Genomic DNA, 12,943 nt, shown 5'->3' on the forward strand with positions numbered 1-12,943 from the left:
ATAATTTCTTAAAACATGAAAACAGATATATGTAAGCATACACAATACATAGTAAGGTATTCTTAACCCTAAATATGGTTCTGATAAGACGCCCACTGAACTTTTACAATTTCAGGATATATTTCTCACATTGCAATGTTTTCCCTGTAGGCAATTCAAGCAAGCAACTCCCCTCTGTCAATGTGACAGGTTCCAAGTTAGAATCAACCTTGGATTATTTGACCAAAACCAGAGCTATCTATTCTTCAGCAGACAAAGCTGATCTAAGTGCTGGCTCTGGAAATTAGTTGGATGAACATGGTTGTTCTGCATTTAATTAGAGGTTTTCCTGGCTGGCCCAGGGAATGTCACAGGGGATATTATCAAATAAAAACGATTCTAACTTTGAAATCACAGGATGATTCTATAAATGATAAGAAAAACAAGAAACCAAGTGATTGATTACACAACTCAGGGTTAACAAAGATATGTAAATCAATAAATTGTTCAATTACATATAAAATTAAATCAATTATTCAAGGACCATTTACTCACTGCATAACAAATATTGGTTCTTCTCATTTCCATTATGTCTCTTACTTTTCATTAACACAGAGAGAGAATAAATAAAAAATAAGGACATAACACTCAGATCAATCAATTTAACAATATCTGGTTAAACTGTAACCAGACAGTAAAAAATTAGTAAAAAATGAATTTAATCAAGTAAATAAATTAACATGTGTACACAAAAGTAGATTTTTACTATTTGCAGGGTGTTCATCTCTCCGATGCACAGAAAATTAATGGTAGGTTTTAACTGGGCATGCTTTGGTGAGGCAGTGTGTAACACACAAGAAAGGGAAAAAGGTACCTCAGAGAGGAACAGGAGAGAGAAAGAAACAATGGGAAAGGGTTCCTTGACCTTTTCAATAAAGTGAAGGTTACTTGGAGTAGCATAATAGCAAGCACCTGCTTTCTATTTCTACAACTTACAGACAGAAGAAAAAGTTTAACCTAAAGCTAAACTCTGTTTTTTTTGTAAAATAGCTGTATACTTAGCTATTCTTCCCTTTAAGCCCTATCTTCATAGGCTACTTCTGAATTAAGTATTTACCTATAGTAAAATAATTCTGCAAGTCTTCAATCCCCCTATTATTAGAAATATAGAACAAAGAATTACAGAACCTAAGTATTACAAGAAACTCCATAAGCCAAAACAGGAATCTTCCTTCCAGCATCTCTTGTTCCCCAGTTACTCTGTGTGTGCCTAAAAACAGACAGACCCATCAGTCTACTCCATTCAAAATCAGCAGTGTGTTGCAAAGAGTCCAGGCCTTGGAGCCAGGAAGACCCTGTTCCCATCCTAAATCTGGCAACTACTAGCTATACCCCTAGAAAAAGCCTCAATTACTACATTTTTAGAAAAAAAAAAAAAAAAAGGTTCTTCTGCTTGCTGTAAAGATTACATGAAATCATGTAGGAAAGGCACCTGGCCTAGTGCCTGGCACTGAACATTTATTTACCCTCCTTGCCCCTGAGAATATCTGCTCAGGTGACAATCAACTAACTCTGCTTTCCTTATAAAAACAGGCAAACAAACAAACAAAATCCATATGATGTACTCCTAAGTATAAATGTTGAATGATAAATATTCCTTTTGCATTTAGTCAAATTTTTAAATTAGAGAAAATCTGATATTAAGAAAAAGCTTTAGCTGCTTAAGTTGAAAACCTTGGGGGATGAATATGATCATTTCCTCAAAATAACTGGAGGAACTATGTAGTAAATGATCTAAAAATTTCAGTTGGGAAGCCTCAATTAAAGAACTGTCTTATTTTCCCTCTTTCCTTGCTACACCTGATGCTTCCTTTCACAGGCTCATGGAATATTAGAAACTGGAAGGAATTTAGAGATTTAGCCCAATACCTGTGCTTTAAAGCAAAGACAGCTGAGGTCCACAGAGACTGAAAAATTTGGCTTCCTCACCTTCCACCACTTGATGTCACCCGTACTCCCCTGAACCTCAGATCCAAATTCTTTCTAACAGAGTGAGCAGGTAGAAGCCAAACCTGCCGAGAATGATTCTACAGCCCTAATTCAGGCCTGAAGCCAAAGCAAAGCAGCGTCTCTGATAAAACACAAAACTCAAAACTAGGGAAGATGAAAGTTCAAATATTTGAGGAAATCACTTTTTTAGTTTCGAAATCCCAGATAACATTTCCATATATAATATCTTAGTATAGTAAAAAAAACAAAAACAAAAAAAAACTTGCCATTTAAAATGAATTCTGAAAGAGAAAAACTAAATCAACTAAATAGAAGTCTAAGAAACTAATTCACTCAAGTGAAGAATTTCTTATGTTTACTCTTAGATTAACAGTTAACTGAAGCACCATCTTAAAATTTTCTACTATAATAGAGAATACATCCTCACTATACTACAAACAGCTGAAAAATTAAGATACATTTGGGTTAGAACACTCCAGACTAAAAATACATGAAAAATATTTGAATGTCTCTTTATTGATCTTCACTAGGTCCTGGCTAGAAACCAAGAAAAGTTCTGGAAAAAGAATATATTCAGATGAGTAGAGGTTGAACATATGAAGTTACACTATCCTTATTTATATCAGCTGGTATGAAGAAGAGTATTTGTTTTACCTGAATATTTACTATGTTTATGAGGTATGAAATACTGCAACTAAATTGTTGGTGGATCCTTTGACATGCCAATGTGAAACATATGCATGTTTAAACATGTTTATAATAAAGTATGTTGTCCCATTTTATCAATGTACATTTGGCATTTACATTAGAAATAGACCAGCATCTGTATTATATTACAACACACAAGGGTTCCATAGAGAAGTTTTCACTTGGGGGTTAGCTTCTATTCATTTGCTTGATCTTCTGCAGAGAGCAGGATGCAAAATTATTCCAGTATGTATCTACTCTATGGAATATGTGCTGGTGGAAAAGCTTTGTTCTGCATTATGTTAGCACAAATCATAGTGAGCAGATCCAAAGAACTTTCTCTTCCTGGGAGGGAGAAAAACCTGAAAACACTCAGCAATTTTCAGTACTTTTCTGTGTATGTTTGTGTATGTATATGTGCCTTTTCACTCAGAATGTTTACCGATTTAGAAAATTTAAAAAAAATTGAAAAAATATAAAGCAGAGAGAGGAAGTCACCTAATTCCAACAAAAAGATAGCTACTATTCACATTTTGGTATTCTTACCCCTTTTTGTTTCAGTGAATTTATCTTAATACTGTGGTAAAAAAGGACTTATTTGATCCAGAAGTCTTCATACTGTAAATATGATACAATTACTTGATTGATAAGCTAATAACAAACGCAAGTAATATTTCCTTTCTGTGAGTTGAATGTCGACACATCCTCCTTGAGAAACTGCAAAGACCTGTCATACTGTTATACGGTAAAGAGAGGTTTATCAAGTAGGGATGTAGTAAGAAGAAATGAAGGAAAAAGAACGTTTGCAAATGCAACTTACCTCATCATCGTCGGCATCATACTGGGCATAGTGCTGTTCAAGCAGCTCTCTCTGGCGCCTTTCTTGTTCCAGCGTTTGGCTTATCAACTGGGCAACCTCACTCACTTGTCCTGGTTTTTCTCGCCCAATAACAAATCTATACGAAGGTTAAAGAAAACTGATATAGTTAGACTCTCCAGCAAAAAGGAATGCTAAGAAAAGTAACCAAGCTTCATATTTCATCAGGGTACATCAAACCTCAAAAAAATAATACTACCTATATTTTTTGAAAGGTATACCTGGGTAGAAGAAGAGGTTAGCTGAGCAATTAAAGTGATTTTTTCAGCCACAGCCCAAAGGAAAAGAAATGGGAAAAGTAAAGGATCATAAAAAATTATTACTTTAGGAGAAGACAAAACAGATGTAATCCATTCTACAGTACTTTACACATTTTTGATGCCCTGCAAAATGAAAGCAAGCTCATAATTTACTGTACCAGTGAACTTCAGAATCATTTTCATAATTATGTCCTCTTTATAATGCAAAAACTACTTCAAAAATATTTTGAGGTATGCCATACCCTATGTGAGTAAATAAATAAAGAGGCACTGACCTGTTGCTAAGCAATTGTAACTCTGGAGATAAGAAAAAGAAGGGGAAACAAATGTAGTTTTTGTTTTTAAAATGAAAAACTAAAATAAGGAGAGGTGGCAAATTAGTTCATTTCTTTTGGAGAAAGATGCTATGAGGAAGGATGTGGCCTCCAGAAATAAAGAGCCAAGGGGAAATATCTGTTGATACTAATTCCTATAAGTATAAAGAAAAAAACAGGAAAGCCATTTACTTATTGCCAGCTAGTCACTTATGATACACCCTCATTGATACTATGGTTCTTCCTCAACAAATTAATATTCACTTTTTAACATCTTTTCACACTAATATATGGTTCTATTTTTCTAAAAATACAAATAATATGTCTCCATGATATAGTTTCCATATATTATTTAACTTCATTATTTTGGATGTAACTGTTTAATCTTGCTTCTATGCTTAAATGATGATTTCCTCTGATTATAATATGTTGCTATTTTCAATTACAATTTTAAATGAAATACTGTACCATTCTCTGTACAAATTCACTAAAGGTCAAAATTTTTATACTTGGATGTTAGTAATTAAATGTCTTTTTAGAAATATTTGTATGTAGTTTCAAACAAGACTGTTGAAATTATGCTTGGGTGTTCATTTATCATCTGAGTTATTTTCCTTTGGGAAATTACTAATTATTGAGTTATAATAACTGTTTATATATTTTGGATATATATCCTTATCTATAAATGTTATAGATACATACACATACACAGACACATACATGCACACAAATCATATATGCATATGTTTATTATCTTCTCTCAATCTTTGGCTTGCTTTTTCATCTTCTTAATTGTGTCTTTCAAGGAAGTCCAATTTATCGCTTTTTAAAAGATTGTGCCTTGTGTTTCCTACGTAAGAAATCTTTTCCTGATTTAATATTGCTGAGATTTTTCTCCCATTTTTCTTGTTAAAGTTTTGATTTTTTATTAGGTATGCAAAATCTTTCAAACTAATTTTCATGCATGATGCTTGGTAAGGGGGGAGTTTCATTATTTTCCAAATGAGTAACCAGTTGTTTCCATACCATTTCTTAAAAAGACTATTCATTAACACCACTTGAATTACTCAGGGACATTTGCTGCAAATCAACTGACCATGTACTTGTGTGCTGATTTTTGGACTTGCCAATCTGTTCCATTGATGTATTTATCCTTGTACCAATACCACACTGCCTTGATTACTATATAGTAAATCGTGAAACTAGGTGTTATGAGTTATCCAACTATGTATATCTTTTTCAAAATTATTTTGACTATTCTAAGTTATCTAAATTGCTATATAACTTTTACAACCAGCTTGCCAATTTCATTTAAAAAGCCCATTGATGGGTCCACTTCCGGGAAGATGGCGGAAGAGTAAGACGCGGAGATCACCTTCCTCCCCACAGATACACCAGAAATACATCTACACGTGGAACAACAGAACACCTACAGAACACCTACTGAACGCTGGCAGAACACCTCAGACCTCCCAAAAGGCAAGAAACCCACCCACGTACTTGGTTAGGGCAAAAGAAAAATGAATAAACAGAGACGAAAGGATACGGACGGGACCTGCACCAGTGGGAAGGAGCTGTGAAGGAGGAAAGTTTTCCAAACACTAGGAAGCCCCTTTGCGGGCGGAGACTGCAGGTGGCTGAGTGGGAAAGCTTCGGGGCCGCGGAGGAGAGCGTACCCACAGGGGTGCGGAGAGCAAAGCGGAGAGATTCCCGCACAGAGGATCGTTGCTGACCGGCACTCACCAGACTGAGCGGCGGGGCTGGGAGCTGACGCTCGGGCTTTGGTCGGAGCGCAGGGAGAGGACTGGCGGCGTGAGCACAGCCTGCAGGGGTTAGTGCGCCACGGCTAGCCGGGACGAAGTCCGGAGAAAAGTCTGGACCTGCCGAAGAGGCAAGAGACTTTTTCTTCCCTCTTTATTTCCTGGTGCGCGAGGAGAGGGGATTAAGAACGCTGCTTAAAGGAGCTCCAGAGATGGGCGCGAGCCGCGGCTAAAAGCGCGGACCCCAGAGACAGACATGAGACGCTAAGACCGCTGCTGCCGCCACCAAGAAGCCTGTGTGCGAACACAGGTCACTATCCACACCCCCCTTCCGGGGAGCCCGTGCAGCCCGCCACTGCCAGGGTCCCGGGATCCAGGGACAACTCCCCCAGGAGAACGCACAGCGTGCCTCAGGCTGGCGCAACGTCACGCCGGCCTCTGCCGCTGCAGACCCACCCTGCACTCCGTGACCCTCCCTACCCACCCCCCCACCCCCACCCCGGCCTGAGTGAGCCAGAGCCTCCGAATCAGCAGCTCCTTTAACCCCGTCCTGTCTGAGCAAAGAACAGACGCCCTCCGGCGACCTACACGCACAGGCGGGGCCAAATCCAAAGCTGAGCCCCTGGGAGCTGTGAGAACAACGAAGAGAAAGGGAAATCTCTCCAAGCAGCCTCAGAAGCAGCGGATTAAAGCTCCACAATCAACTTGATGAAACCTGCATCTGTGGAATACATGAATAGACAACGAATCATCCCAAATTAAGGAGCCGGGTGGATGAAAGGCTCTTGGTGCTGCAGCCAGGAGTGAGTGCTGTGCCTCTGACGTGGGAGAGCCAACTTCAGGACACTGGTCCACAAGAGACCTCCCAGCTCCACATAATATCAAACGGCGAAAATCTCCCAGAGATCTCCATCTCAACGCCAGCACCCAGCTTCACTCAACGACCAGCAAGCTACAGTGCTGGACATCCTATGCCAAACAACTAGCAAGACAGGAACACAACCCCACCCATTAGCAGAGAGGCAGCCCAAAATCATAATAAGTCTACAGACACCCCAAAACACACCACCAGACGTGGACCTGCCCACCAGAAAGACTAGATCCAGCCTCATCCACCAGAACACAGGCACTAGTCCCCTCCACCAGGAAGCCTACACAACTCACTGAACCAACCTTAGCCACTGGGGACAGACACTAAAAACAACAGGAACTACGAACCTTCAGCCTGCAAAAAGGAGACCCCAAACACAGTAAGATAAGCAAAATGAAAAGACAGAAAAACACACAGCAGATGAAGGAGCAAGATAAAAACCCACCAGACCTAACAAATGAGGAGGAAATAGGCAGTCTACCTGAAAAAGAATTCAGAATGATGATAGTAAAGATGATCCAAAATCTTGGAAATAGAATAGACAAAATGCAAGAAACATTTAACAAGGACCTAGAAGAACTAAAGATGAAACAAACAATGATGAACAACACAATAAATGAAATGAAAAATACTCTAGATGGGATCAATAGCAGAATAACTGAGGCAGAAGAACGGATAAGTGACCTGGAAGATAAGAGAGTGGAAATAACTACTGCAGAGCAGAATAAAGAAAAAAGAATGAAAAGAACTGAGGACAGTCTCAGAGACCTCTGGGACAACATTAAACACACCAACATTCGAATTATAGGGGTTCCAGAAGAAAAAGAGAAAAAGAAAGGGACTGAGAAAATATTTGAAGAGATTATAGTTGAAAACTTCCCTAATACGGGAAAGGAAATAGTTAATCAAGTCTAGGAAGCACAGCGAGTCCCATACAGGATAAATCCAAGGAGAAACACGCCCAAACACATAATAATCAAACTGACAAAAATTAAATACAAAGAAAACATATTAAAAGCAGCAAGGGAAAAACAACAAATAACACACAAATAACACCCATAAGGTTAACAGCTGATCTTTCAGCAGAAACTCTGCAAGCCAGAAGGGACTGGCAGGACATATTGAAAGTGATGAAGGAGAAAAACCTGCAACCAAGATTACTCTACCCAGCAAAGATCTCATTCAGATTTGATGGAGAAATTAAAACATTTACAGACAAGCAAAAGCTGAGAGTTCAGCACCACCAAACCAGCTCTACAACAACTGATAAAAGAACTTCTCTAGGCAAGAAACACAAAAGAAGGAAAAGACCTACAATAACGAACCCAAAACAATTAAGAAAATAGGAATGGGAACATACATATCGATAATTACCTTAAATGTAAATGGACTAAATGCTCCCACCAAAAGACAGATTGGCTGAATGGATACAAAAACAAGACGTATATATTTGCTGTCTACAAGAGACCCACTTCAGACCTAGAGACACATACACACTGAAAGGGGATGGAAAAAGGTATTTCATGCAAATGGAAACCAAAAGAAAGCTGGAGTAGCAATTCTCATATCAGACAAAATAGACTTTAAAATAAAGACTATTAGAAGAGACAAAGAAGGACGCTACATAATGATCAAGGGATCGATCCAAGAAGATATAACAATTGTAAATATTTATGCACCCAACATAGGAGCACCTCAATACATAAGGCAAATACTAACAGCCATAAAACGGGAAATCGACAGTAACACATTCATAGTACGGGACTTTAGCACCTCACCTTCACCAATGAACAGATCATCCAAAATGAAAATAAATAAGGAAACACAAGCTTTAAATGATACATTAAACAAGATGGACTTAATTGATATTTACAGGACATTCCATCCAAAAACAACAGAGTACACATTTTTCTCAGGTGCTCATGGAACATTCTCCAGGATAGATCATATCTTGGGTCACAAATCAAGCCTTGGTAAATTTAAGAAAATTGAAATTGTATCAAGTATCTTTTCTGACCACAACGCCATGAGACTAGATATCAATTACAGGAAAAGATCTGTAAAAAATACAAACACATGGAGGCTAAACAATACAGTACTTAATAACGAAGTGATCACTGAAGAAATCAAAGAGGAAATCAAAAAATACCTAGAAACAAATGACAATGGAGACACGACGACTCAAGATCTATGGGATGCAGCAAAAGCAGTTCGAACAAGGAAGTTTATAGCAATACAATCCTACCTTAAGAAACAGGAAACATCTCAAATAAAAAACCTAACCTTGCACCTAAAGCAATTAGAGAAAGAAGAACAAAAAAACCCCAAAGGTAGCAGAAGAAAAGAAATCATAAAAATCAGATCAGAAATAAATGAAAAAGAAATGAAGGAAATGATAGCAAAGATCAATAAAACTAAAAGCTGGTTCTTTGAAAGGATAAACAAAATTGATAAACCATTAGCCAGACTCATCAAGAAAAAAAGGAAGAAGACTGAAATCAATAGAATTAGAAATGAAAAAGGAGAAGTAACAACTGACACTGCAGAAATACAAAAGATCATGAGTGATTACTACAAGCAAGCATATGCCAATAAAATGGACAACCTGGAAGAAATGGACAAATTCTTAGAAAGGCACAACCTGCCAAGACTGAATCAGGAAGAAATAGAAAATATGAACAGACCAATCACAAGCACTGAAATTGAAACTGTGATTAAAAATCTTCCAACAAGCAAAAGCCCAGGAACAGATGGCTTCACAGGCGAATTCTACCAAACATTTAGAGAAGAGCTATCACCTATCCTTCTCAAACTCTTCCATATATAGCAGAGGGAGGAACACTCCCCAACTCATTCTACGAGGCCACCATCACCCTGATACCAAAACCAGACAAGGATGTCACAAAGAAAGAAATTACAGGCCAATATCACTGATGAACATAGATGCAAAAATCCTCAACAGAATACTAGCAAACAGTATCCAACAGCACATTAAAAGGACCATACACCATGATCAAGTGGGGTTTATTCCAGGAATGCAAGGATTCTTCAATATACGCAAATCAATCAACGTGATACACCATATTAACAAATTGAAGGAGAAAAACCATATGATCATCTCAATAGATGCAGAGAAAGCTTTTGACAAAATTCAACACCCATTTATCATAAAAACCCTGCAGAAAGTAGGCATGGAGGGAACTTTCCTCAACATAATAAAGGCCATATATGACAAACCCACAGCCAACATCATCCTCAGTGGTGAAAAACTGAAAGCATTTCCACTAAGATCAGTAACAAGACAAGGTTGCCCACTCTCACCACTCTTATTCAACGTAGTTTTGGAAGTTTTAGCCACAGCAATCAGAGGTGAAAAGGAAATAAAAGGAATCCAAATCGGAAAAGAAGAAGTAAAGCTGTCACTCTTTGCAGATGACATGATACTATACATAATCCTAAAGATGCTACCAGAAAACTACTAGAGCTAATCAATGAATTTGGTAAAGTAGCAGGATACAAAATTAATGCACAGAAATCTCTGGCATTCCTATACACTAAGGATGAAAAATCTGAAAGTGAAATCAAGAAAACACTCCCATTTACCACTGCAACAAAAAGAATAAAATATCTAGGAATAAACCTACCTAAGGAGACAACAGACCTGTATGCAGAATATTATAAGACACTGATGAAAGAAATTAAAGATGATACAAATAGATGGAGAGATATACCATGTTCTTGGATTGGAAGAATCAACATTGTGAAAATGACTATACTACCCAAAGCAATCTACAGATTCAATGCAATCCCTATCAAACTACCACTGGCATTTTTCACAGAACTAGAACAAAAAATGTCACAATTTGTATGGAAACACAAAAGACCCCGAATAGCCAAAGCAATCTTGAAAACGAAAAACGGAGCTGGAGAAATCAGGCTCCCTGACTTCAGACTATACTACAGAGGTACAGTAATCAAGACAGTATGGTACTGGCACAAAAACAGAATTATAGATCAATGGAACAGGATAGAAAGCCCAGAGATAAACCCACGCACATATGGTCACCTTATCTTTGATAAAGGAGGCAGGAATGTACAGTGGAGAAAGGACAGCCTCTTCAATAAGTGTTGCTGGGAAAACTGGACAGCTACATGTAAAAGTATGAGATTAGATCACTCCCTAACACCATACACAAAAATAAGCTCAAAATGGATTAAAGACCTAAATGTAAGGCCAGAAACTATCAAACTCTTAGAGGAAAACATAGGCAAGACACTCTATGACATAAATCACAGCAAGGTCCTTTTTGACCCACCTCCTAGAGATATGGAAATAAAAACAAAAATAAACAAATGGGACCTAATGAAGCTTAAAAGCTTTTGCGCAGCAAAGGAAACCATAAAGAAGACCAAAAGACAACCCTCAGAATGGGAGAAAATATTTGCAAATGAAGCAACTGACAAAGGATTAATCTCCAAAATTTATAAGCAGCTCATGCAGCTTAATAACACAAAAACAAACAACCCAATCCAAAAATGGACAGAAGACCTAAATAGACATTTCTCCAAAGAAGATATACAGACTGCCAACAAACACATGAAAGGATGCTCGACATCACTAATCATTAGAGAAATGCAAGTCAAAACTACAATGAGATATCATCTCACACCAGTCAGAACGGCCATCATCAAAAAATCTAGAAATAAATGCTGGAGAGGGTGTGGAGAAAAGGGAACCCTCTTACACTGTTGGTGGGAATGTAAATTGATACAGCCACTGTGGAGAACAGTGTGAAGGCTCCTTAAAAAACTGCAAATAGAACTACCATATGACCCAGCAATCCCACTACTGGGCATATACCCTGAGAAAACCATAATTCAAAAAGAGTCATGTACCAAAATGTTCATTGCAGCTCTATTTACAATAGCCCAGAGATGGAAACAACCTAAGTGTCCATCATTGGATGAATGGATAAAGAAGATGTGGCACATATATACAATGGAATATTACTCAGCCATAAAAGGAAACGAAATTGAGCTATTTGTAATGAGGTGGATAGACCTAGAGTCTGTCATACAGAGTGAAGTAAGTCAGAAAGAGAGAGACAAATACCGCATGCTAACACATATATATGGACTTTAAGAAAAAAAAAATGTCATGAAAAACCTAGGGGTGAAACAAGAATAAAGACACAGACTTACTAGAGAATGGACTTGAGGCTATGGGGAGGGGGAAGGGTAAACGGTGACAAAGCAAGAGAGAGGCATGGACATATGTACACTACCAAACGTAAGGTAGATAGCTAGTGGGAAGCAGCCGCATAGCACAGGGAGATCAGCTTGGTGCTTTGTGACCGCCTGGAGGGGTGGGATAGGGAGGGTGGGAGGGAGGGAGATACAAGCGGGAAGAGATATGGGAACAGATGTATATATATAACTGATTCATTTTGTTGTGAAGCTGAAACTAACATACCATTGTAAAGCAATTATACTCCAATAAAGAAGTAAAAAAAAAAAAAAAGCCCATTGATGTTTAATTTGGTTGTGGAGAATCTACAGATTGTGGAGAACTGACATCTTAATAATATGGAATTGTCTGATCCATGAACATGGTATATCTGCATTTATTTTTATTTCTATTGAAATATAGTTGACATACAATATTATGTTAGTTACAGGTGTATTCATAATGATTTGACACTTGTACACATTATGAAATGTTCACCACAATAAGTCTAGTAACCATCTGTCCCCATATTATTACAATATTACTGACCATATTCCTTATGCTGTAATATTACAACACCTTGACTTACTTATCATACAGCTAGAGATTTGTATCTCTTGAAACTTTCACCTATTTGGCTCACTCCTCACACACACCCCTCCCTCCAGGCAACAACCCATTTGCTGTCTATATCTGAGTCAGTTTTAATTTAAGTTTTTGTTTTGCTTTTCAGCTTCCAAATTTGAGATCCTGTATTATTTGTCTTTCCTTTCTGACACATTTCACTTAGTATAACACCCTGTAGACACATCTATGTTGTCGCAAATGGCAAGATTTCATTTTTTATGGCTAATATTCCATTGTATAAATATATCACTTTGTCTTTATCCTTTTGCCTAATGTTGGACACTTAAGTTGCTTCTGTATCTTGGCTATTGTAAATAATGCAGCAATGGAC

At 37.8% G+C, this 12,943-nt stretch overlaps 1 protein-coding gene across 6 annotated transcripts in view; it reads right to left on the reverse strand.

Annotated features, from left to right (window-relative positions):
- PPP1R9A (protein phosphatase 1 regulatory subunit 9A) overlaps positions 1 to 12,943 on the reverse strand; it is a 320,392-nt gene that overhangs the window by 95,553 nt on the left and 211,896 nt on the right. For all 6 annotated transcript variants that reach the window (XM_082846441.1, XM_082846440.1, XM_082846438.1 and 3 more), the window contains exon 5: positions 3,497 to 3,632. In XM_082846441.1, coding sequence (XP_082702567.1) covers positions 3,497 to 3,632 — 136 coding nt within the window. The remainder of the gene's footprint in view (positions 1 to 3,496; positions 3,633 to 12,943) is intronic.

This window comes from Leucopleurus acutus (genome assembly GCF_964270905.1).
Source record: "Leucopleurus acutus genome assembly, chromosome: 9".
NCBI classification, from domain to species: Eukaryota; Metazoa; Chordata; class Mammalia; order Artiodactyla; family Delphinidae; genus Leucopleurus; species Leucopleurus acutus.